This window comes from Petromyzon marinus, chromosome 20 (genome assembly GCF_048934315.1).
Source record: "Petromyzon marinus isolate PM22_M1 ecotype Great Lakes invasive population chromosome 20, UKy_Petmar_22M1.pri1.0, whole genome shotgun sequence".
Taxonomy (NCBI): domain Eukaryota; kingdom Metazoa; phylum Chordata; class Hyperoartia; order Petromyzontiformes; family Petromyzontidae; genus Petromyzon; species Petromyzon marinus.
In genome coordinates, this window is record NC_133686.1 from 4,453,682 (window position 1) to 4,479,825 (window position 26,144).

General features: G+C 46.2%; 1 protein-coding gene across 2 annotated transcripts; it reads left to right on the forward strand.

Annotated features, from left to right (window-relative positions):
* Positions 1 to 25,592, forward strand: RBCK1 (RANBP2-type and C3HC4-type zinc finger containing 1). 2 transcript variants are annotated; one of them, XM_032957720.2, is made up of 14 exons: positions 1 to 137; positions 2,189 to 2,254; positions 3,528 to 3,669; positions 4,620 to 4,713; positions 5,953 to 6,154; positions 9,753 to 9,818; positions 9,994 to 10,154; positions 13,558 to 13,731; positions 14,774 to 14,934; positions 16,135 to 16,246; positions 19,040 to 19,219; positions 19,497 to 19,595; positions 20,653 to 20,796; positions 21,915 to 25,592. In XM_032957720.2, the coding sequence occupies exons 2-14, from the start codon at positions 2,212 to 2,214 to the stop codon at positions 21,993 to 21,995; spliced, it is 1,659 nt and encodes a 552-aa protein (XP_032813611.2). In that variant the 5' UTR covers positions 1 to 137; positions 2,189 to 2,211; the 3' UTR covers positions 21,996 to 25,592. The 2 variants fall into 2 exon arrangements, with proteins under 2 accessions (XP_032813611.2, XP_032813612.2); XM_032957721.2 differs by lacking the exon at positions 9,753 to 9,818.
* The last annotated feature ends 552 nt before the right edge of the window (positions 25,593 to 26,144 follow it).

Below are 26,144 nucleotides of genomic sequence, written 5' to 3' on the forward strand. Positions count from 1 at the left end.
AAGGGGGGCGTGGCCAGTCTCCGGAAGTGATTGCTCGCGCCGCGTGGACCCTCCCCGTGGTGTATCGCCAAGGATCGCGTTCAGCGGCCACGGTCTCGGCACTGGAAGCTGTCCCACATGTTGCCTAAGTTGCTAAGGTTGGTGGTGGTTATTATGATGATGGTGGTGTTGTTGTAATGAATCGTGCTTTGTTGAGTTTATTGTGACCGCAGAGCGAGGGGTGAGAAGAGTTTGTTGATGTACGGGTGGGGTAAAGAGCACGGCACGAATGCGAAATGTCGAACAGGAAGTTACTCATGTTCATATTCTTGGTTCTCTCGGTAAAGTCACGTAGAAGAGAAACAATAAAATAATAAAGTATATATATAAAACAATTAAATTCTCACGACGTTTCGACTGCAACACAGTCACGGGTTTTTTTAAGTCCAGATTAAAAACCGCCTCTCTCGGGCTGCACTAATATTGTGCACGGAGCTTCATTTCTCACGGATCTCGTTAAGGAGCATCAACCACCATCATCATCATCGGTGACCATCGCTACGATCTCCCGGCCCCCATCCAACAAAAACGGCGATCGCGCCCTTTCAGACGCGCTCCTGCGGCCGTCTGGAACGCTCTCGGACGCCGCTGGAGCCTGCGGCACTTTAAAAACCATCCGGATTGAACACTGATTTCTTAAGGACTGATTTTTTTTTTACGTGTTAGTTCGTTGTCATTCCCTCTCCCCGCCCCTCACCCCCTCCGAGTAGCGCGGTCTGCCACGTACTTAACTGAAGTTAAGCAAATGCCAATGCATAATGCATAAAGCATTCAAAGCGCGTCGATTTGGCTGATTATTTTGATTGCACTGCCCCAAAAAAACCTCTTGTGTGGTCCCAGCACGGCACAACGCTCGAATGTTATTCTTCAGTTCTGCTGGGACTTAACATTGGCATTCCAGTTGAATGCGCCGTGTTTTGCAATTTCCGTACCATCGTGGGTTCTGTCTTTTTTTTACGGCAAGGTTATATATTGTTAGTAATTGATTGCCATTATGTGGGAGCAAACATTTCCCTCCACATTTAGAAACGTGCTTTGAGATTATTTAGATTAATTTGCGGCTATAAATGCCCAACCGAAAAAAGCCATTTTGTTGCGCTATCATTTGTGGCCAAGGGCGCTTGTGAAAAACAAGTGAATACCTCAATTCGCTTTGCCTGGCAGGACGGGGATGGTTTAGTTGTATTTGTCTGTGTTTGGGTCATTTGTATACCTTTCTTGTACTTTGCACTGCTATCATGTTTTTGTATTGTTTGTTGTAACGGTCTTACCCTCCCCTAATGGGCATCTTTGAAAAAGAGCTTTATAGCTCATCGGATTCAGATTCGGAATTCTTCCTGGAACAGACGTCACAGTGAAACATATTTAGAGCCCTTGCCCAATCACCTGCTGGATGAAGTTGCCGTACTCCGCATGGCCATACTTCACCATGCCGGTTCGAGTGTGGTGGTCAAGGCGGTCAGAAGATTGGTTCAGATGTGACTCGCCACTTTTCTTAGCCGTGGCTTGCAATCACACTCGGGGTGGAAAGTTTTTGGTGAAGTATGGATACTCATCAATGTTCCACCGGTATGAACGTACTCTCTACTTAGGCTGCTGTATATAAAAAACAATGAGAAGCATGTGTTTGGTGGTCTGCATGTGTCACTGATGTCTTCTCTAAATCTGTTTGACCTTCATTAGATGCAATAAAAGCGATTATAGGGATCTAGTGGATGTGGCTGAAACAGTTTCAATATGAGAGGAGCAAACAATTATGAAGGGCGTGTTTTTGTTTATGCCATATGGGGCTCTGCGAAACAATCTACAACTGGGTTTCGTGAACACATGTTTTGTATTGTAACAGCCAGTTTGTATTTAGTTTTAATGTTGGCACACATGGCATCATATAATGTGGGGAGGTAAGCCAGGCAGCTGCCAATTTCTGAAGTGGTGTGACAAGAGATATTTTTACTATAACATTATACTTAGCAACATGCCACCGATAATTTAATACCAATGTTTTTGCTGCCTCAACTGGAACTTTTTACGTGGCAACAGACATCCACATGCGAGAAAGATCGAACTCAACTGTCGCATCACTTTTGTTTGTAATCTGCCAGACTGGTGTAAAAGTTACCTCGAAATTCCGTTATGTTTTGCTTTACAGCCTCTGAACAGAGCGAGTCTGGCATGGAGGCGACGCAGGACCTTTCGGAGACGCTTGTGCAGTCGGGTGAGTGACACCCGCCGTAGCACGACATCATCCGTGCACTGCCGTCTATCCAGAGCTGGCACACAAGAACCGTCAGCGGTGGACGCTGCTTGCGTGTTATTTGTGCCGCGGTGTGTTCGTGCGCATTACGTCGCCGTAGGCAGCTGTGGAGGCAGCTGCGCCAGTATGTGCACGGGGTCAGCAGTTCCATTCCCAGACTGCCACGCAATCACTTTTGTGAGAATTACCAAAGCGAGACGTATAGCAAAAAAAAACGCACACCGCAGACTTCACAAGAGCGGGCCATTTTTTGTCATCGTCGTAGCCCAAGTGTAAACTTTTAAATATTACCTACAGCACCATTGCAAAAAAAACTTTTAACAACTACAGTATTCCCTAAGAAGCCATGGAGCCAGCTCTTCCTTGCAAAAAGACATTACGACTCTCAATGGACTATCACCGGACCACGGAATTGAATTTCATCTTCCGCCCACCATTGAGCTCCCTTGACCTACCCTTAAGTGCGACAAGAAATGGGCAGTTGTTTAATTTTACGACGCTTTGTTCCAATGCCACTTCACACCGGCTTAATAGCCTCTGGAGCCTATGATCTCACAGTCCACCTTAAATTCCACGGCTGGATGAGAGTAATCGCCTTGTTTTGCTCGCAGTGGATCCCAAGTACGTCCATGTGTAGCCCATGGCCACACTTAGGTGGCACGTGCTCAGATGTAAGCACGCAAGCCGTATGTTTCATACATTTAGCAATATCCGTTGGCTATAAAGATTTGCAAATGTGCGAAATTTGCACTGTAATCTTTAAAAATGCATAATTATGCTAAAAAACATGAATTATTCAGGTCCTGAAGTTTATTAGTAGCAAACACATTTCATGTAGGCACCATTAACAAACAAATATAAACGAAAATAAAACCCATTAGTTTCACCAAATTTGTAGCGTAGCAGAAAAATTGCCGCTTGGTTTTATTAAAGCTGAATTGGAATTTAGCTCTTTGATGTGTTTTCGGGGTTTTTACGTGGAATTCTTCAAGAATTCAGTCCCTGAATAAGCTCCCAGCACGTGGAGTAAAACGTCGGACATCATGCCAAACAACATGCGGTACAGCCCGAAAATTCTTCTGAGAAACCGTTTAAAGCACAACCGTGAAAACATGTCGTTCCGAACTCAACACATCTCCCTGTCCGTCATGTGATTTGGTGCGTCCTGTGTGTTTGTGCGGCATGGCACAAGACCGCCCTGACCCCCCTTCTCGCTCCCCTCTGCCCGTTCCAGAGCTGCTGTCCGTACAGCTGGGCCGGGCCATCCACGCTGGCGATGTGGCGGCGGCGCAACAGCTTGCGGCCCGCCTGGCCGAATGCCGCTCCCCCTTGCTCGTGCAACTCAAGACGCCAGGACAATCGAGCAGCAGTTTCAGGTCGGTGCCCAAGCGGCAGCAAGCAGGGAGGGGTTGGACACGTGTTGGCGTGGTGGCGACGAAGGACGCCTCACGATCCGGTGACTCGTAGGTGCGGTTGGTGGATTGTGTGCAGTTGGAGATTGCTTGAGACACACCTGCAGGGCAGTGGGGGGGGGGGGGCGGCCCTTAAGAGGCAAAAGTGGAAGGAAAGAAGGAAGTAAGTTTAGGCAGCACACATCACCAGAAGGGATGTTGGTCAATCAAGAATATTGACGGTGGAAGCCTAGGAATGGAATGCGTCCGGGAGGACATCGACGAGAGGATTTGGGAGAGATTAAATTCGTCTGTGTGCTGAAATCAGTCTGGGCGATGGTGCTTGTTGGATTTTTTACATCCCAGCATCGCGAGAGATGGCGGTGACTCAGCGAGGCCTTCAACAGCCGGTTGATCAGGGCCAATTATGATGATATTGATGGCGAGTAGGTGTTTGAAAGCAAGAGTTTGCGTGCGTTTCCCTCAGTGTGCATGGGCTTTGCTTTGGTCATTATGGTTTTGACTCGCCTGTAAATGCACTGCGAGTTGACGGTGGTCTAACGTTCTAAGTGGGACCATCCTGAAAAAGTCATGAGCCACGAGTGAAGCCCTTTATTTTGTAAAGAAATTACCAGGAGCGCACCAAGGTTCTGCACTTCACTATGTTATTTACCTTCGTCATCCATGGGTGCCACAACACCTTTGTGTTAAGTGCATCCAGCAAGTCGGACTTTTCCAGTTCTGTGTACTCTAAAGAGTTAGGAGAAGGCTTGAACTAAGGTGACCTTTTGATATTTTTTTACCTCTCTGCTGTTTGCAAAATGGCCCCAGGTAATGTGAGGGCGATACGCATTGGTTGCCATGACCTTTCCGACACAGAACCAATACAGCACTAGGCTATGTGTAAAGCTTTTTTGTGTGGGTTGGCTCTCCAGGATAAAGGTGCAGGTGGAGGACACCACAAGCTCAGTGGGGCCCATCTACGTGAAGGTTTCTTCCCACATGACTGTGGACACACTCAAGCAGCAAGTGAGTGCTGTCTGGTCTGCATTCACCGATGCAAAAAAAAATCACTCGTCAAGGTGCAGCCCTGCAAATACATGCTCTCACCGCCACTGTTGGCAGAAGGGCCTCCACTCGAGGAAGCTCTGGAGATCTCCATCATAGGGTATTTTGGCCAACTTTTTCACACAGGCTAGACATCTTGGAAGAGCTGAGTACCCACACTTTATGCCACCATAAGTGAACCTGCCAATCGACTAATTGTGGTTTACGCAGTTATACTGCTGGGTGGACGGACGGGTGTGGGAAAATGTAGAACCTTGCCCATTGTTTTAACTGCCGCGCCGGGAAATGAAACTGCGACCTGGATTGAAAGTTCTATGTGATTACTAATGCACCACCACACCATCCCTGTTATTATCAGGGTTGCAATGGTTCACACTCGCCACAAGTGATTCCATGAATTGAGGTCATGATTCATTTCAAGAATAATTTATTTCCTTACATTTTAGACTCTTTTATTTATATTGCTTATCTTTTGTCTTGTTTGTACAGTTTTGTTCGCCTCATTAGCATAAATGTAACAATAGCATAGCCTTTTCATTTTTATTAAATATTCGATTCTCACATTCATGATTCTTAATAGATTTTTTTGGTCAGATCACATAAGATAAATTTGAGTTGTAAACCCTCCTCCATGCAACTCAGCTGCCTAATGATGCTTGTAACTATTGGATAAATGTCTGCGCCCAATTTTTTAAATGTTGTGGATCGGTCTCCAACAACACCAGTGGTGCTGCTGAAGCTGTAATAAATTGGCACATTTGTTCACGTGACAACCTTATTAATTGGTTTTGTCGGGTGGAGGAGGGTTTACTACACACACTTCACTTTCGCGATGTGACCCAAAATCAATTATAAAAATAATATTGGTGGTGAAAGCCTACGTGTTAAATGCGCAATTCGTTGTTTGTGCCGTGAGCTTAAATCGATTTTAATCGATGAATTAACGCATCGTTGCATGCCCAACAACCACCATTATCCGAGCCTTCTTTACAAAAATCATGTCTTTGTCTCCAGTTTAAATAAGGAAGTTCTCAATATTGTATGAACAAAACTAATGCATTAAGTGAGCACATTTTGTTTACAATTTGCATGCATAATTCCATCCAGATTGCCTGCTTTTCAGAACGAATAAAATTTTGTTTTCCAGCGCTCGCCTGCCCCCTCCCCTGACCGCAGAGCTTTCCGCGCCTTTTGCCGCAGATTTTCCGTCACTACGACATCCACCCAAAGGTGCAGCGCTGGGTAATCAACCAGCGCCTGGCGGAGGATTCAAAGTCCCTGCACAGTTACGGGTTGCAGCGTGAAGGTGACGAGGCCTTCCTCTACCTGGTCTCGGCCCAGCAGGCCAACCTAAAAGTGGAAGAGTACAAGCGCGCTCAGATAGATCTTTTACAGATCACAGGTACCTAATTGTTTCGTCCAAAGCACCCAGCCCCCACACCATCCTGAGCCCCTGGTTGACCCTGTGGGTTTTTTTTGCACGTCTTTGTTTGCGTGACAAACCTTACTTAATTGGCCGTGTCGGGTGGTGGCGGGTTTGACGACACATTTATATTTGCGCAATCTAACCCAAAAAAAACTTTACTATGGATAATATTGGTCGCGAAAGCCTTCCCTGTTGAACTGTGGGTGTATCACAAACAAGTGCCGTATGTATTATTGGTTCTTTTGGTAAACAATAAAATTGTTTTTGATTTTTATTATTTTATTGTTTCCCTTCTACGTGACTTTACCGAAAGAACCAAGAATATGAATCCCTGCAGTCACGAAAGCTTTAAATCGAAATTTAAGTGCCGTATGCTTCGCAGTGGACGCGAAAGGTCCTGCGACGTTATAAAAAAAATGAGTAGGCCATGTGTGCTGACGTAATGGTCACACATTACCACCACATAGCAACATTGCCCCCTAACTGGCAGACAAATGCCCACTTTGTGACATGCAGGGACAGCTCCTGTCAGGGGGGGGGTCCCTTGCCGCAAGGTGACTCCATGTACAACGTGGGTGGAGAGGTGTTAATGTAGCGATGATATGATTATGCTTCATGCGATGATGGTAACTGCCTTTGCCTCTTTGCACTTCTTGTTCCTGTAGCACCTGTGTAAACCGAAAACATTTCAGTAAAATCGTTCATTTGGTTACTGGATTGTGCATCACCACAGCAGTGGAAGGCATCCGGTGGCAAATATATATTGAAAGCACTGTTACTGTCCTATAACACATTTCAATATACTTCTTTGTGTGGCTGTTAATGTAGAGCAGCACATTAACATTTATACAGCGGTGATTGAGCCAGACAATTGCATCGGGAGTTGTGGAGTGTGTCGTGGTCATTCCTCCTCCCTCTGTATTTGTGAATCCCCACGGTCTGTTCCGGATGGCCACAATCGCGCTCTGGAGAGTTTTTCAGTTGCGTTTTTGCATCCGGCATCCTTCCTCATCTGCTGCCATAGTGTTTTTGCATTAAGGACGAAGCTAGAGACCTTGCGTTCGATCGGGTCTTTTACGAGGTGTTTGTGAGATTTTTTTCCGTTGATTCCATTCCGCTCTCCAAGCATCGGCAGCGGAGGTCCCCAAGTTCCATTGTTTAAGGGGGGAAGTGCGTCGATCTTGCGACTTCAGCCAGCGGGTCAGGGACGTCATTGAGATCCTGGTGGGTGGGGAGACGTACGTTTCCCCATGATTCGCTGGACTTCCCGGAAGGGGTTGCCGCTTCGCGGTGAATGGATGCGTGAGCGATGCGCAAATGACACGGGAGAGCCCAGGTGTTGGGGTCAACTTGAGGGTTCCAGTGATGCATCGGATTGCAGCGTCAAGGGTTGGACATCGACAAGTCGAGTGTGGCTACTTCTAGTCCATACCGGGCTAGGGCATTTAAGTAGAGTCTCCATCTTCTGTCAGTGGCGCTCCCGTCGGGCGGTACCGTTCGGAAGAAGGCTCGGCGCACCTCCTGAAACTGTGAGGTGATACGAGGGTGGTTGATGAGAGGTCAGTAGTCTCCTGAGATATAGATGGAGCATATGTTACCCAGACCCTAGGGAAATATGCAGATTGCTTGGATGTTTAAATGGTCATGAAATCATATGTTAAATTTCGATTTAAAGCTTTCGTGACTGCAATGATTCATCTTCTTTGGTTCTTTCGGTAAAGTCACGTAGAATGATAATAAAATAATAAATTGATAAAATAAAATAACACAATAATATTCTCACGACGTTTCGGCCACAACACAAGCGGCCTTCATCAGGTGAAGGGGGCGAGACTGGCTGTCCTACCAGACAGGGGGCGAGACTGGCTGTCCTACCAGACAGTCTCGCCCCCTTCACCTGATGAAGGCTGCTTGTGTTGTGGCCGAAACGTCGTGAGAATATTATTGTGTTATTTTATTTTATCAATTTATTACTTTATTATAATTCTACGTGACTTTACCGAAAGAACCAAAGAAGATGAATCATATGTTAAGTTTGCCTAAATGCTCGTTGACGAAGCTTTGTCTCTCCGTGCCCGGAGACATCCACGTCAAAAGCTCGTGTCGAAGCATTTACACATTTGCTGTACATTTTAGAACAGGCCTCTGCATGTATTTGTGAATTTTATGAACAGCTGCATGAAGTGATTCACTGCAGAAAATGTAAGAATAGAACAAGTAATATAAGTATATTTTAATCTGTAACTCAATCTGTTCTCTGCACCGAGTCTCTTAGACCACGTGCTTGTGAGTGTGAAGCATTGGTGTATTACAGTACTGGAAACTGGTTGTAAATAGCCCAGGCAAACAAGCAACATTTGCATGTTGGAGTTTTATGAGTTTAAAATAACTCGTTACTGTTGTATGACATTTTTGAAACAGGAAGCAATCCTCGCGTATGTTGGTGGACGCAACTGAGCCTGATCTGTGCCACTTAGTCTGCATTTTTGTTCATCACTTTAGAATGTCGGGCTACATGACTCATTTGAGCAACTGGGGTTTTCCAGCCCGTTGTATCTGTTCCTCCAGCCATCTATTTTCAGTGTTGTATCTTTCCTTATGTTATGGCTGTGTGTAGTTGTTTTGACTGTGTATAATTAGGGGCTTTAGGAAGCGTGGTGGATTTTCACCTACAGCCCCCCCAAGACTGCCTGTTATGCCATAAGTGTGCATTTTATGGCACGCTATAAATAATGTGCTCTAATGGCACTTGAGGTGGAACGGTAATGTTCTCCCACTTACCAAGAGCATAGGCTATAAATACTGAACCTTGAACTGTTTATCATCTGTGATTTGTATTCGTGTTGGTTTCTCAATTAAAACATCCGATGCATCTCTTTAACCTCTGGTTTTTTTTTTTCAAATTATTTGCATTTTGTACTTTTATATCTTTAGCGAACTGTGCTTGAAGAAATAACTACCTTCCTCTTATTTAATTGCATCTTTTATTTTAACAAGGAGCACTTTACTTTCCCCAGGTATATTTTGGATGTGGTGCTCAGCCCCTGATAAAGGAACATCTTTTCTGCCTTGCATTGCTATTCACAACGGCAGACGAGTCGATCAAGGGCAAATTTTCCCCGCCGCTTGCCAAATCATTTTCCAGCGGGTGCTATTCATTTAATGAACCTCGCCAATTAATTCCGTTCATTCTGCTAACTGCGTCTGTAGCAGCAAGGCCCCTGCCTTTATGGGTTCCCTCGATCTGTGTGGGGCTGCCCACTTCTTCCCAAAACACCTTCAATTCCTTTAACTGAAAACCACTTTAAAATGCAACTTGACGATCACCCGCTTCGCCTCCTGCTGCGCACAACCCTAATTCCTGCATGATGTTTGACCTTGCTGGAAGTGATTTAAGTTCTTTGGGCGTCGAGATGACACGCATTGCAACTTTTACAATTGATTCAAGCTGTCATCGGCAAGGGATTTTTTTTGTTATCTATACAATTGTTTAGACGGTTTTCTGAGAATATGCCACAAAATGGTTCGCTTGAGGCTGTCGTGTCCAGCGCAGTCTCTGCATTTGTTGTTTCAGCCACCCCACACCAATCTTCAGGCCACCCACCTGCCATCAGCCACCCAGCAGCCCCAGTATTCTATGGTTCGTCATTATTGACATTTGTCGTGGAATGTATTCCTGTTACGTGAAAAGCGTTTTTTTTCATCTCTGTTATGCTTTCGCCAAAATAAAATCAAATCTCGTGAACCTCTAAGTTTGGCTCTTGCCATCCAGTTCAAGTTATACACAAAGGGGGCTGGTTGTTGTCGTCTGCTAGGTGGGCTTGGGGAGGGTGCACCGATTGTCAAGATGGAGCCAGTGAACCCAGTTTCTGCGCCAAATTGGCCCGCGGCCGAGCTAATCCACGCTGATGCACCCCTCTTCCCACCTGCTGCTGCTGCTGCCACCACCCCGAGACGGCCCGCCTCGCCACCTCCGGTGAAAAGCACCTGCGCCCAGCCACCCCGCAACGAACCACACCACACAGCATAGACGCTGCGCAGGGCAGCGCACAACACAATGCCACATGGCTGACAATGCTCTGCTGACCCCAGAACCAATAATGTATGTGTTTTTTTTTACACCATTATAATCATCATAAGCCATGGTCAATTTCTACAATCTGATCTCATCGCTCCATCTCCTTGGTGGATGCCCCTTTGGGATCTGTCCGATTCCCTGGATGCCACTCCTTTATTATTCTTGGCCATCGGCCCTTACAGTGACAACTTGTATATTTCAATAGTTTTTCATTTTACATAGTTTTGTAAATTATTTGCCAGGCATAAGCACGCTCAGGATCACACAAAGTAAAAACTAATTCAACAAACGTCCATTTGGTGTTTGAGGGAATTAGATCGATTTTAGTTTTTGCTCTTAAGAGTTTTGAGAGGGCTTTGTGCTTTTTTGAAGTAGGAGATTGCTTTAATTGAGCAGGTCATGTAGATTAGCCTCATTCCCAGGTCCACTCGGTGAACCTGACATTTAATCGATGCGAGTACTGTCGGAAAAGACTTCACCATCATCAATCATCTTCAGCAGACGCTGCATTGTAACTGTCAAATATGTACAAAAAACATTGGGCAATGTGCCTTTTACAAGGCAAAAAAGAGCAAATGTACACTTAAGTTCATCTCTCAAGTGTAGCTGGTTGATGGTTGCCAATGATGGTACGGAAGACCCATCATGAAATAATTTTTTTGTACTTTATTTTGCTAAATTCCAGCTCGGAGAATTAAAAAAGCCAGATTGGCCCTAATGCAATGAACATTTCTCACAAAGAAGGGCATATGGGAAAGTTTATTCTCTGAATATGTAAAAAATGTCACGAAGGGATATTAGAAGTAATTTGTGAAATAAACATCTGCTGGCAGGCCTCTAACACGAGGTACGCCACTGCTCTGCTTGATTTCTAAATTGATTTTTTGTTTCGGATTATTTGTTTCGTAACATGACGCCGATTGCACAATTGGAATACAATTAAGGGGGAAACGCTTTTTATTTTAGTTGAGTTTTACGAGCCAATGTTATGGATGATGGGTAGGGAAATAATAGGCTGTGCTTCTGCGACTGCCAACACAGTCCCTGAAGTGTTATAGTTTAGCCTCTTCAACCGTTAAAATCACGCAGAATGTGCCCTATCTCGTCAGATCTCAGGTGCTGGGGTGGATTGGGTCTGGTTGGTGTTTGGATGGGTGGTACTGCTTTGGCAGTGGTGCTGAAATAAGAAAAAAAAATTAACACATCCGTCAATAACACTGGCCAACAGCCCTTCTTCACAGGACAAGAAGTCAAAGAGGTGGAACACATGCACATTTAGGTTGTCATAGGGCTTGCAGTTCTTCATTGTAAGCAGCAGGGCCCAGTGTGCTAAAATGCTCACAGTCTGGATGCCCCACCTTCCTGCTCAGAGTGGTGGAATATGGCCAAAGAACTCCACTAATCTATTTAAAACTTTTTATTTACCAGGTAAAGCTCACTGAGCTATTCACTCTTTTTCAGAGGCAACCTGGCCACCAATGATAGCTCAACGAAGTGGCTTATCACGTGGAAGTGTGTGGCAGCCAAATAATGTAAACGCATGTTTCTAAATGTGGAGGGGAAAAAACGGAGGACCTGGAGAAATATCCACGCGACCACGGGGGGGGGGGGGGGGGGTGGAGATGCAAACCCCACGAACTGCATGGCAGTGGCAGTGAGAGGCATCAACAACCAAAGCGAAATCTTCAGTGACCCAAGCATCTCACCAGGCGCCGGATTCATGAAACAAAAGTACAGGGTAGCAGCAACTACCTTGCAGCCACGGCTTGCTTTTATTTTGATATTTTAAACAACTATAGGTAGTACATATTTGAATATTTTTTTTTATAATTGTATAGGAATTTCAATTTGTATGTGCACGCGTATTGATGTGATGGCGCTTTGAGAGGCAGAATTGTGCAGGAAAAGCACCACATGTTTAAACAAAGATTACATTGACTTGATGTATCAGCTCAAATTAAAACGATTATGCATAACCTGATTCACTCTAAACTACCAATGAATCTCTCCCATCCTTATCTTATTGTCATCTCCCTTTTCTCATATGCCTACATTTATGCCTCTAGAGATCTTTTGTCTATAGCTCTTCTGGTATCTCACTCAATTAGTAATATTTTAAATGTGGGCCCTCTAAAAATAATTCTAGCTTATGGCCCCCAATGGGCTAGCAGCACCTCTGCTGCACGCTGTGGTGAGGCCCTCATCCAGCACTGGATTGATGCAGTTATGCACGTGCATAAGAGCATTAATGGGACAATTTGAAAGCATCACGTTAAAAACACGTGCATTCAAGTCCCTTGCACCTGCTGCGTGTACACGTTGATCGTAGTTTCATCTTATGAAGTCTGCCGCCAGCTGCCATGCACTGAGCCATTGGTTCTCAACCTTTATTTTTGGCCTGGCGGCCGCCAGTCAAATCCGCTGATTCCTGAAAGACCCTCTGCCCCCCCCCCCCCCCGACCTCCAGCCCAAAATCACAACTAAGGTTGCTAAGGTCCCAATACAGGTTCACGCTTCTCGTCAATTAGGCAGGGAGCGCCCCACAGGATTGAGAATCATTGCACTAACCCAACGGCCTAATCGCTTTGAAACAAATGCACAAACACTCCATGCTGCCAATGTGTAACGAACTCTTTCCAGCCGAATAAATATCTACAGTACTCTTATTATCAGAGGTGTATTCCAACTTGGCACAGATAAAAAACAACGTTAAGACGTATCCGGTCCCCCTGCGTACATGCGAGTGCAAATTAACGTGTGCCAACGGCATGCTGCCCTCCCAGGTGTTGGTTGGCAGCTCGGCTCCACCACACATTTCCAAACCCCACAGCTCCCCCGGACTGTGTTCGCTCCTTTGTAAATAATTAGCAACATATGCCACATGCAGTGTCTATCTAGCCTATCCCCCTGTCATTCAACAATCATGCTTTAGTGTTCACCTTCCCTTTATTCCGCACACACACACTTCTGTTTTGCATGCACCCCACAACTCTTCCGCGACTTGCTTACACCTGCCCGTTATCCCTATTATTCATACTCACCCCTGATTCTATTGGTAGGGACGCATCAAAAAGTAAAATTAAACCTTGAATTCGCGGCCAGCATAAGGCGGCGTGTCCGCAGCGGTCGCCGGCGCATGGCTTGACGGCGGTGCGGGGTACCCGGCTGCTGCGGCTGCTGCTGCGGCTACTGCTGCGGCTGTGGCTGCTGTGGCTGCTGCTGCGGCTGCTGCTGTGGCTGCTGCTGCTGTGGCTGCTGTGGCTGCTGTGGCTGCTGCTGCTTGCTGTTGCTGCGTGCGCAGGTGGGCTGGCCGTGCCCGGTGTGCACGTTTGTGAACCTCCCGTTGCGGCCGGGCTGCGATCAGTGCGGCACGGCGCGGCCTGCGGATTACCAAGTGCCGGCGGGGTACCAGCCCACGGACCGCGAGCGCCGCATCACCGATCAGGAGATGGACAACCGGCGGAAGCTTGAGGAGGTGCGGGCAACCTTTGCTGTGTACGACGGCATTTTCGTTGGGTAAAGAGGTCGTGGTAAAGGTTGCGACTCTTCAATTTTTTGCTTGCGCCCACTGCTGGTGGAAGAGCTTCCAATGGAGGGGGCACTAGAGAGGCCCTCTCGAGCAGTAGTCGATCTGTGGCTCCGGAGCCGCATGTGGCTCTTTAAGGAACTGCTTCCTGAAGTTATTTAGTGAGGACCACCGTCTCTTATTCACTTTGCATTGCGGTTCTTGACATTGAGCTTTATTTACCGAATTCGAAAAATAATTCTCTACTTGTTATTTTGCTTTCTGACCCCTGCCCTAGAGGGTATTCGTTTGCTTTACATTCCCACGTGATAAGCTACTTCGTTGAGCTATCATATGTGACCAGGTCGGTTCTGAAAAAGCACTGTACAGCTCAGTGGGCCTTATCCTGGTTAAATAAAAAAAAATAGTTTAGTTTGCTCGCCTCTTTCGTGCGACCAGATGTCTTGCTGGAGATGGGAGTGCCCACACTTTATCTCTCATTACTTGTGACCTGCTGACCAAAAATCCCACTGAAAAATGTTGCAGAATTATTCAGAATGCCTGTTTACTCAACGAACCTGCTGCCCCCCCCACCTCTGTCCTCCCAGCAGTATAAATGGCAGCACCACAGTCCATCGGCAGGTCGTGTGTGATTGGGTAAAGTTCGGGTAATCTCACCTCTTCAAAGACGTATGGCCAGCGTGAAAGAGTAGGCTAATTACCCTCTATAGAGGCACTTTAGAGCTCCCCTTTAGTGTCGGCTCTTCTGCCAGCAGTAGCACGAGCGGGCAATTGTAGGGCTGCACCTTTACCTTTCACAGAATCTTTGTTATATTTACTGTGCGTATGCTGAACGTCTTTCGCGCACCGTACGTAGCCCACAGTGCTAATTGTAGGTGCGGGGGAAGGACGACAACAGCGGTGTGGGAGTGTGACCAAGCCTTGCGTGCCCTGTCGTGAGCCCGAGTGTTGCAACAATTCCCAAACGCGTGGGCGCCCGCTGGTGTCGCAGACTCGCGTGAAGAAGCGGCGGGAAAACTTCCAGCGCTTGATGCAGGAGGACGAGCAGGAGCTGGTGCCCAACAAGGAGGCGTTCACGTGCCCCATCTGTTTCGTGGACTATGAGCCCGGCGAGGGGGTCACTCTGCGCGAGTGCCTGCACAACTTCTGCAAGTAGGTTCAACACGTAGGCTTTCATTCATCCGTACAAGCCCCTCCGGTCGTTAAGATCGGCAGACTCCGCCCTTCTGTGTGCGTACCTCGATCCCGGCTGCGTTCCCGGGACAAGCGGGCATTTGCTGTGTCTGCGCCACGGTTGTAGAATACCCTTCCCGTTGGAAATTCGTTGATCCTATAATGTGGATACTTTTAAGTCTCGTCTTACAACGCATCTTAAGTCAGTTTATTCTATTTAGCTTCTCCTCTCTTGGCCTTTATTCTAACAAGGCGCCCTTGAGACATTTGTGGAAGGCGCCTTAGAAATTAATGTAAATTATTTTTACGTTATTCATATCACAAGGTTTTTGGGTTTGATCGCGTTAAAATAAATGTGTCGTTTACCCATAGCCACCACCACCCGACACGGCCAGTTAGTAAGGTTTGTCACGTAAAGACAACGCGCCATTTAGATACTGCTTCAGCACACCGGGGTATTGGAGGGTGAACCCACAAGATTTACAATTTGAGTACGGCGTTTTGCTGGCGATTACAAACAGCATCATCAGGCGATTTGTCAAAATTGTGAAGAAGTCTTCCTGCTTCGGTCTTAAATAGAGTAAAGGTGATGTCATCACTGTGAGCCTATCAGGTGCGAGGATGAGCGGTGGGGGGTTAATGTAATCGTATAACGACACAATTATATTCACGCTATTTACCGCAAAAAAAACCTTCATTATGAATTCTGCAAGTACGAGCAGGGGGGAGGCCGCTTGGCTTAGCACGACTCGCTTTGTTATTCACACGGTTGTTGTTTTTCTTGTAATCCTCTTCACCCGTTTGAAGAAAGGTTTCTGCACTCGCAATATATGTCTATTAAACCTGCCACAACAAACGATTGTATACTGTGCATATAAATTGGGGTAACTGACTAAGAGACGCTGTCTGTGAGTTACGCGGTTGTGCTGCATATATCTCCCGACGTGTTTTCGGGTTTGTGCCGTGTGTGGTTCGGCAACGATGTCTGACGTTTCGCTCCACGTGCCGACAGCTTCCTTTCAACGCATAGCACAAACCCGAAAATACGTCGCAGAGCCGTTTGTGAGTTATTCTGGCCATGCTATGAAATTTAGCAGATTAAAACGTGTTGGCGTGTACCATCCATTGTCGTCGTAGTCATCGTCACTGACAACTGCCACCGCATGCCTGTACCTTCAGGGACTGCTTGCACGGCACCATCGTGAACTGCGAGGATGCAGAGGTTACGTGCCCCAACCAGGACGGTGAAATCAGCTGCGAGTTTAAGCTGCACCAGCGAGAGATCAAGGCCGTGAGTGTCGTCATGGGTCAGCGCCCCCGTTTTCGAAGCTGCGATGGCCACTCTTTGCCGGGGCCTCCTCCCCGCATTTAATGAATCCTGCTGCCAGATGCGGGAGAATCTGCCACAGTGGTGTCATGGTTAGCGCATTCGATTCGCATACCCAGAGGTCGTCGATTGAAGCAATGGTGCAATTTTGGCTACGTACGGTGCGAAATAATTTCAACGTACATACATATACACCACGGTCACTCGATCGGCAGGGGGCGTGTGATGGGGTAAAAGTGCGGGTGCTCTCCCACTTCTGAGATATCTGACCAGAGTGGAAGAGTAGGCCAAAGTTCCCTCTGGAGCAGGGGTTGGCAACCTGCGGCTCTGGAACCGCATGCGGCGACTCTTTGACTTTTTTTTTAACGTAAATCTTAAACATCATTGAACTTAAAGATTATTTATTAAAAATGTCAGGGAATGGGTCACTGGAATGTCTTGGTGACAACAAAATGTACTACATTCAAACTGTATTGTTAAAGAATAAATAAGGGGGGTGGGGACAAGATAGATGCAGTTTATTCCATCACGTATTTTGTTTATTCAAGTCAGAATTGGTTTGTCATTTGCTGTATGCCTGGTGTGCTTGTGTATGTGTACAAGTAGCTCTGCGTGTGATGCGGCTCTCAAAACTACTTTGGTCAGAGACATATACAAAAAAAATGGCCCTTCCTCTTTGAAAGGTTGCCGACTCGTGCTCTAGAGGGACTTTCTAGAGCTCCCTCTCGTGAACGGCTTCCTGCTAGCCATGGTGTGTGCAAGCGATTGCTTGCGCTTGCTATTTACCATTTACATTACAGCGCCACCGGCACCGCGGGATATTCGCGTGCCCTGCTGTGGTGGTCAGGCAAACAAATGCAAATCGCAGCCCCTAATGGCCAACTCTTCAGTTCACGTGAATTCACTGAACTGCCATTATTTATTTAGCCCTTCCAGTGTACGTTGAATTCCCGACGAGTGCTGCTTTGATCGACGCTCACATCGAGCCTTCTCCTTGTATGTTACGTCGCCAGTTATACCCCCTCGGGGTGGGGGGGGGAATCAAATGTCCTTCTTGGTGATGGCATTAGTGGCCTTTTCGCTTCTCAGTTGGGATGAGGGTATCTTCACGCAGGCGTGGAACAGAGCGGTCTGTGCGCAATGAGCCTCCTGAACGTAAACTGTTGTGCAGATATCGGCCCTACGCTGTTTTGCCCGGTGGCATCAGGGAATGCTTATGTCACGTAAAATAAACAATCGAGTGCTCAGTGTGCTTACTACTTAGCCAATTTAAAAAGAGTGGGCCGATCGATCCACGCTGCCGTCCGGTAATTTCTGCAGGGAATTATCCAAGCACACTGGTGTAAAGTGGATCTTAAAGACCCTTTGACATAACTCACGAAGCCAGGCCACTGTGCACCTATGTTATAAACTAAACAAAACTTTTTTCAATAACACTGTAGCCGAAAAAGATAAAATAATGATAGGCAACATTTCTGGCAATGGTTTCTTCTCCATAAAACACGTTAATTGTGCTTGTGCACCGCTGCCAATGCAGTATCACTAAATATATTGTTTTAATTATATCTTCAATCTGCTGATATTAATGTATATGAAAGAAGAAGACTGCATCCTGTATTTTTAAAACTCTCTGCGCATTGCAACAAAGGGTACATATCTTTAAGCACCCCACCTCTGTCCACCCAGCAGTATAAATGTACGCGATCTAACCCAAAATAACTCTTTTGGATGATATTGGTCGCGAAAGCCTACGTGTTAAACAGTATAATTGGGTTCACCGCAGCTAGTTGATTGGCAGGTTGCCCGTTGGTCAGGTCGAGCAATTTGTCTAGCCAGCATGCAAAGAGTAGGCAAAATACCCTCCTAGAGGGGCTCTCTATAGAGATCCCTTTTTAAGAGGCCCCCTTTTGCCAGCAATGGTGCGGGTCAAGCAATTGCGGGGCCTATACCTATACCTTTTACCTCTTTTTGACTGCAGGTCATGTATAAGTGGGGCTCCGCTGGGTCAATATACGTGAATATTAGAAATCTCGCAAGCTTTGAAAATGCACGCTCGGGGTTGTGGCAGCAGGGATGCGCGGGCATCATCAGGCTCCGTGGAACAGTGAGTTATTACGTCCCTGCTGAGAGGGCAGCAGTGGCACTGCCTTGGGACCAGAAATCAAAATTAATGATTAAGCCAAATACCCTCTACGTAGGGGCTCACTCGAGCTTACTCTGGTTGAGACCTTTGCTGCCAGCAGTGGCACGAGCGAGCATTTGCAAGGTTGCGCATTTACCTCTAACTTATGCCCCTGAAACTTGTGCGGCCTTGCTGTGCTGCCCTCCATTTGTACTTGGTTATTCTCCCATCTCCCATGAAGATGACAGTTTGATGCTGAACTATCGATTCTTTATGATAACCTCCTTTGCAATTGCATTTGGCTGTTTCCCTTGTTTGGTTACGTAGTAGTTCTAGAGTCTCCCTATAGTCTGTTTAGTGTTTCCGTCGCTAAGTTTTGTTATTGTTAGCTGTGTTCAATCTTCATGTGACCTGCCCGAGCCTATTTGCACTGCATGAAATTATATTTGCAGTGTTTTCAATTGTTCATGCGAAACAGCCGTTGTTTTTTTTTTCCGAGTTCAGGTTTTGCTTTTGTCGTTTCCGTGACCCAGGTAGCCCTTACCAATGGCACTCCCCTTGGTCTCTTGAGATTTCACCTGGTCAAACTAAATAAAATTGGTGACACCTGTCCGTACTCCTATCCCAATCATCAGCTGGTGTCGGAGGTGGAATATTGCCGCTTCCTGGGGAAGGGACTGGCCATCGCCGAGAACCGCAGCGCTGACAGCTACCACTGCGTGACGGCCGACTGCCTCGGCTGGTGTTTCTACGAGGACATGGTGAACGATTTCCTGTGTCCCATCTGCAAAAAGTCCAACTGCCTCACCTGCAAGGTGTGTGCACGTGTGCGGTTTTTGTATATTTGTGTGTGTGTTTTTTTCGGCTTTGCTTTCATCACAATTACGGCTGTTCTACCTGCAGTCGCTACACCAGATGAAGGCATCGTTTTTTGTACTCTTGGAGCTAGCAGTGCATCACCACGTGCTGTAGAATGGTGCTGAAATACAAAGGTCATTAACACCGTTTGCCCCCAACAGTTTTTAAATCTATGAGGCTGCACGAGAGCTTTTTATCTTTGTCTGTGTGTGTGTGTGCGCGCGCTGCATGCAGGCCATCCATGAGGGAATGGACTGTCAGGAGTATCAGGATGATCTGAAGCTGAGGTCAGACAACGACCAGGCAGCAATGCAGACCAATCTAATGCTGCAGGTGGGATGTTACAGACACAGCAGAATGCCACTTTGTTGGCGGCACTCACAACTATGCAGTGCAGTTGGGGAACCCACCTGAACCCTACGTAATGACTTTCTGTATTCTCCTGCACATTGAGCCGAGCAGTTTGCATTGAACAACGGGTGTGGTACAAATTCCCAAATCGTTTTGGCCACTTTTAATTGTGTGTTAGTTGGATTGCACCTGAGACAAGTTCCCTCTCCAAAGATGTATCGAATGAGCCAGGTGCATGGCACTTAATTTGGGTAGTCTCTGACCCCAAACTTGTAACTTCGAGCACTGTCGCATTCGGAAAATAACACTTATTTTATGAGCACGAGGGGTCTTTGTGATTTAAGATACAACAATGCAGAGGATTCGTCTGCAATAAACAACCAAATCCACAAGTAGGAGAGAACAATTGGCATTGCTTGTGTGCGGTTCGAAGGAAATGTGAGCAAGCGTACAATTCAGTTATGACTGCTATGTCGTTGCTATTTTTGGCACGGAATAAAAAAAAATACGAAAAGTGGATGGAGTGGTGGCAGAGTGGTTTGTGCTCTGCGTTATAAACCAACGGGGACTCAGGTCTTTTTTTCCCCCGCGGTCACGGCTAACATCAGTGGTGAGTCATAACTGAACCGGTCCTACCCACCCTTCACCGACCCGCAATGATCGGTGGTGAAGTATGGTTGCAAACACCCCACGAAAGTCTTGGTATGGGCGGGTGGCCCTTATCCAGCAGTGGATTGACGAAGGTTCCATGATTATAAGTTATTAGGAAATGTGATTCCGATTTTAGGGTTAACACGTAAAATATAGAAATAGGGCCTTTCCAATAAAAATACGAGTGTAGAAAATGTTTTAATTAAAACCTCATCGCCGTGAGCAGTGTACATATATTTTTTTACGTATTGTATAATTTGACAAAACACGAAATTGACTTCGCTGGCCTCGGTCTCGATTTGTCCCCCCACCCACCACACCCCCCACTCGGGGAGGCCTCGCGATGCGCCGTGTCCCCGCGTGACCCTGCCTTCTCCCGCCCCGGCAGACGATGGTGCAGACGGGTGATGCCATGCACTGCCCGACGTGCAAGGTGATCGTGCAGAAGAAGGACGGCTGCGACTGGATTTGCTGCAGCATATGCAAGACCGAGATCTGCTGGGTGACCAAGGGGGCTCGCTGGGGACCTAATGTGAGCATCCTCGCAATGGACACGAGAGCTCTTGGGTTCTCGCGCCACAGTGGCGAAATGTTAACTACCTCTCCTGGTATCCAGGAGGGTGTGGGTTCGATCCATCCCGATCCTGATGCCTGTATATTTGGAATTTGCATGTTCTGCTCGTGGTCGCGTGGATTTTTCTCCGGGTCCTCCGGTTTTTCCCTCCGCGTTTAGAAACATGCGTTTAGAGTATTTGGCTGCTATACTTTTCCACGTGATAAGCCACTTTGTTGAACTATCACTTGTGGTCAGGTGGCTTCTGAAAAAGAGCTATACAGCTCAGTGGGCCTTACCTGGTAAAATAAAAATAGTTACTCATCACTCCACTACTCGTGACGCAATTATCTGGCTTAACCACCGCAGTGTAAACTGATTTGCTGTTGCTCTGCATCAACGTCAGCCGAACGCAGAAGGAGCATTCGTCATCAGCCACGATCAATTCACTGCTCGAGGAAGGCCTCCCTTGGCGGTCGCCATCTCTCACAATCTCACAATGACCTCATGGAAACAAAACGTTGTGAATGAGCACGCAATTTAGTCGTGGCCGCAGTGATGTTGATGGGTTTTTTTGTTTGTTTTTGCCGCGGAGGCTTAAAATTAATTTTAGTAAACTTTACAGCGGGCCAGTTTTCACGGGCTCACTTCTCACTACTTGCTAGTTTAATATAAGGGTAAGTTACATATGATTATGTTACAATATTGCCGCCATGGTATAATGGTTAGCACATTGGATTGGCAATTCACATATCTCCGCTTTGATCACCCGGCGCGGCATTTGAGGCAGTGTGCAGGTTTCTTGAATTCCGCTATCCACCCGGCAGCATATTTGGGTTCACTAGAGTGAATTGGCAGGTGACGTGCGTAGGGGTAAAATGTGGGTCCCTGGACCTCTTCCAAGGTTAGCGTGGAAGATGAGCGCCAAAATACCATCTATAGGGAACTCTCCATTGCTCCCTCTAGTGGAGGCCATGCCACCCAACAGTGGCATGAGTAAGCAATTGCAGGGCTGCGCTTGTAACTTCATCACCTAATGTGACTGATTGTGTGTGTGTGTGTGTGGCTTTGCGTGTTGGCGCCTTGCGTCATTGCAGGGCACAGGGGACACGAGTGGAGGCTGTCAGTGTCGCATCAATGACAGGATGTGCCACCCTGATTGTATGAACTGCCACTGAGATGGAGGTCATCACTTGCAACAGAAATTCGCGGTGACTTTGTGTGACTCGCCGACGTATTTTCGGTACTCCGGCACCTGTGGTTTTGCATTTTGTTTGATGTTTCGCTGCTCGCGATGAGTGCTTCTTCGTGAAGTTAGCTGCAGTTCTGAAGTTCGTGAAGAAGCTCCCAGCATCTGGAGCAAAACGTCGGACATCGTGCCGAACAACACGCCGTACGACCCAGAAACACATGGGAGAACCACACAACAGACCATTGAAAAGCTTTGAGGTAGGAATTATTGTTTTTTCTCATGATGTTGCTTCAACTAAAAGTCACACTTTTGAAAAGTAAGCACAAGTAACTTGAACAAAAATTTCAACCATCTGACTTTAAAAATCACATTCTAATTAAAAGTTTTCATCTGCGTTGGGCTCGGGGATATGATATAATTTCCGCAGATGTTTTCTCGTAAAATAATCATTCTTCTCACCAATTGGGTGCGAAGAGACACATGACATGTGATTTGCTTGCCTGGCAACCATCTGTTAAAATGGAAATCTGTGCGGGTAAAACTTCGTTATTATGGATTTAGAACCACCTCATGCTTGCAATTTGCAGGGTTTTTTTAAGCTTGACATGATGGTGTCAAGAGGTCCAATTCCCATTAAAATAATTGTACGCTTAATGGCGAGATTTTCTTTTATGTTAGCATTTGTGTTATGTATAAATGTTGATCCTATTCGGCAGGCCACTAGTCACCTTAAATCACAGGTTGCATGCACGTTGTGCCCCAACTGCCGATGGTGTGCATTCATTTTTTTTGTTCAGAGCAAAAGCGTTAAACTTTTTCTTTGTGGAAATCAATACCCGTGTCATGTTACAGGATGTATTATTGCTTTAGGAGGGGTCATCCTTTATCCTTTATTCGTGACCAGGATTTATTGCCTTGCTAGGTTCTTTACAAAATCACTACAAACCTAATGTACAGACGACGTCTATCTCCGCAGTGCACAATACAGCATGCCTAGCATCTCGGACATGTGTTTTTTTTTGTGGGCTTGCACCGCGTCTCGTTCAGCACGATGTCCCCGGCGTTACCTTTCCACGTGCCGCAGTTCCCGAAGTAGCTCCCGCAGCACATGGAGCGAAATGTCAGACATCGTAAGCAAGGGGGGGGATTGGAAGTTTGTGGAATTTCGCTCGCGAGGAATTGAATTGTCTTCATCACCTCCAGTCCCCGATTTCGTTCAGTTCCTGAAGACGCTCCCGGCACGTGGAACGAGACATCGTGCCAAACAGGATGCGGTACAGCCCGAAAATACACCGGAGCTGAGTGTACTGTCACCGCACGCATGGCCACTCGGCCAGCACTAGAAATTCATACGTTTAGCAATATTCTTATAATATAGAAATGAGTGAATGTGTATGTATATATACTATTTTTTTCAATGTACCTAACATGCATGCAGGTACCGTGGTAATTCCAAATCTCTTTGTGGCCAAACAAGTTGTGATAAAAAAGGGCTTTACCCTTTTGGCATAATACAGGTGTTTAGATAAAGCCATAAAAGTGGCTGTCCCTGGTGTATGCGAATCCGTGTCAAGGACAATGTATATACATAACGCATTTTTCAATTGCATGTTTTACCCCAAGTATGTGTGGTTAATGGAGACGTTGTGCCTCGTAATAGTTGTCTAATTGGCGTTTCTAGACCTACGCATATAGTAGCAGAACTGTGTTCTGTCTCCACATATATAAAACAATGTTTTAGTCCATTGGCCTATTGGCTTTCTAGACGAAAACTCTGGGCCGCTTCCAACCTTCTGGTTCTCATGAATAGAGTCAGGCTTGTTTAGACATGCTGCTGGATTACCAGATGCAATTGGTAAGAGCCGCTCCCATATAAACCATGGGGCCCTATCTATGCAAATCGAAATGTTGTATTCAAACTCATCAGATGATGTTTTTTTTTTCTAAACAGCAAAGCACTCCAAATCCACACCTCGGACAGACAGCCAGCCAGCCAGCTCGTTGCCAGCCGTGTTTGACCAAATAGAAGAGCAGTAATGATGGAACCCGTGGTGGCTTTTTTTTCTATTCTTTTGTCGCGACTGAGGTGTGCTCAGCCCGGAGATTGGTCGACGACGTGTGACTGTTGCAGTAGATGACGATGTAGCGGCAGTGGCGGCGCGCTTCCCGTGATATGTGATTGGTCGGTCCGAGTGCACTGCAGGCGTGCGTCTTGGTAGACGGTCGGTGAGCGACCCCCGCCTGCTTTATTGGGAGTGCTGCCGGGGTGCGAAGGCTGCGCGAGGGAGCTGCTTCGGCGATTGAGAGACTATTCCTGGTCAACGCTTGGTAATGCAAACTTACATTGATAATTAACAAAAACGTCAACTCGTACCGTGCCGCCACAGTATTGGCTCGCACCAGGAGAGAGAGAACCACGGACGAGCGGGAAAGGCAGCCAGGCGGTGAGCCGGTGTCAAATTACACCCACAAGCTCTGGGCTCTTGTACGAAACGAATAATTTAGAGCTTCATTTGAACACATTACAATCCACTTGTGAGAGTTTTTATTTTATTGTATTATTGCCTCAGAGTTGGTTGCACAATAAACATTTACTTGGTTCATCCACTTGATCTGCACGCTCTCAATTTATAGATAGCCCTACTTTCTGGAAAGTAGCGTTTCGTGAGAGCTCTTTCGAGGCTCCTAACGCAAAAAAAACAACATAACTCTTAAATTGACCGTTAGCAGCTCCTGCGACGCACACCCCCTTGCTCAACAAGCGCGGTTTTAAAAAGCAATTATTGGCACGCCGCGTGTTGCTTGCGAGAGTAAAAATGTTGCCTCTTTTTCCAACCGTGCCAGCAGCTGTCGGGTGCAATAGTGAACTCGGGCAAGTGACACCCGAAGCCTGTGTAGTTTTTACACCTACGTAACAAGGTATATATATTTGCTTTTTGGCTTGTTCATAACATTAATTTGGTATCGTGAATTGGTTTCTAATTACGACGAGCAATTTAATTGGCTGTGAGATGCAAATCGCTTTCCTTGCAGTGCTTGGGATGCGTGTTTGCGCTTACATGACGTTTAAACAGAGAATGGTGCTGATCGTACAGAAATGTATTTAATTAGTTGGTCCAGACTATTGTGAACCGCTGATTTTTTTGGTATTTTATTTCCACCACCGTGAGTTGCAGTAATTTCTAAATTTGCAATTTCATTTACATTTTTCATTAATTTCTTGTGAATCGCAAATCGACGGCATTGGTATTTCCATTTGTTACTTTGCTCATAACGAAATTTCAAAAGAATGAAATTGGTGAATGAAAAAAATGAAAGTGTCAATGCGTCTGAATGCAGTTTATCGGCACTTTCAAAATTCTGAATGAGGCGTATCAGCTGAAACATTTGCGTTATAATTCTTATCATACCCGTCGTAAATTCTACTTTTTTGTTAGTAACTATGAAAGAATGCATTGTACTTTTCTATTTATTTTTAAGGATTGATTTTTACGTGGTTGCTCATGGGTTACACTGTTAACTTTGGAATGAGGGCATTTACTTAAAAATAAAATGTGGAAAAAAGCGGTTGTGTTTTACTCGTGTTTACCGTGTTGCCGTGTCGCGTTGAGGATGTGTTTGATGCGGGATGAGGGGCCACGTGGTTTGTGTGCTTTGCCTGGAGTTTGTGGCAAGAAACCTTGGTCATGTGTGATGATCTGCCTGGGTTGTAAGATCGATGTGTTCGCAGTTAAGGCCCACTGCTGTGTATAAACCATTTGACAACCAATTATTTTCACACGTAACTGTCATTCTCCATGACGTCTATTTTTCTCAAAAATATTTTTTTTATTTCTTCAGTTATTACAATTTTGTTCATTGGATTAAAAAAAATAACAAACCTGTGAGTCATGTTATGCTCCGGTAAAAAAAAAAACAATACAAAATGTTTATTTTGAAAATCAGTTTTGGAGTAAGTTTTCAAACCCACGGAGCAGATGGATCCATGTGCAATTATACTCAACTAATGTACAGCTCTTTGTCAATCCACCGCTAGATGAAGCCCTTCACATACCACATAATGAGTGGGCGGGGGGGGGGTTGCCCATACTTCACACCGGTCAGTGCGGGTTGGTGAATAGTGGAGGAGACCTAG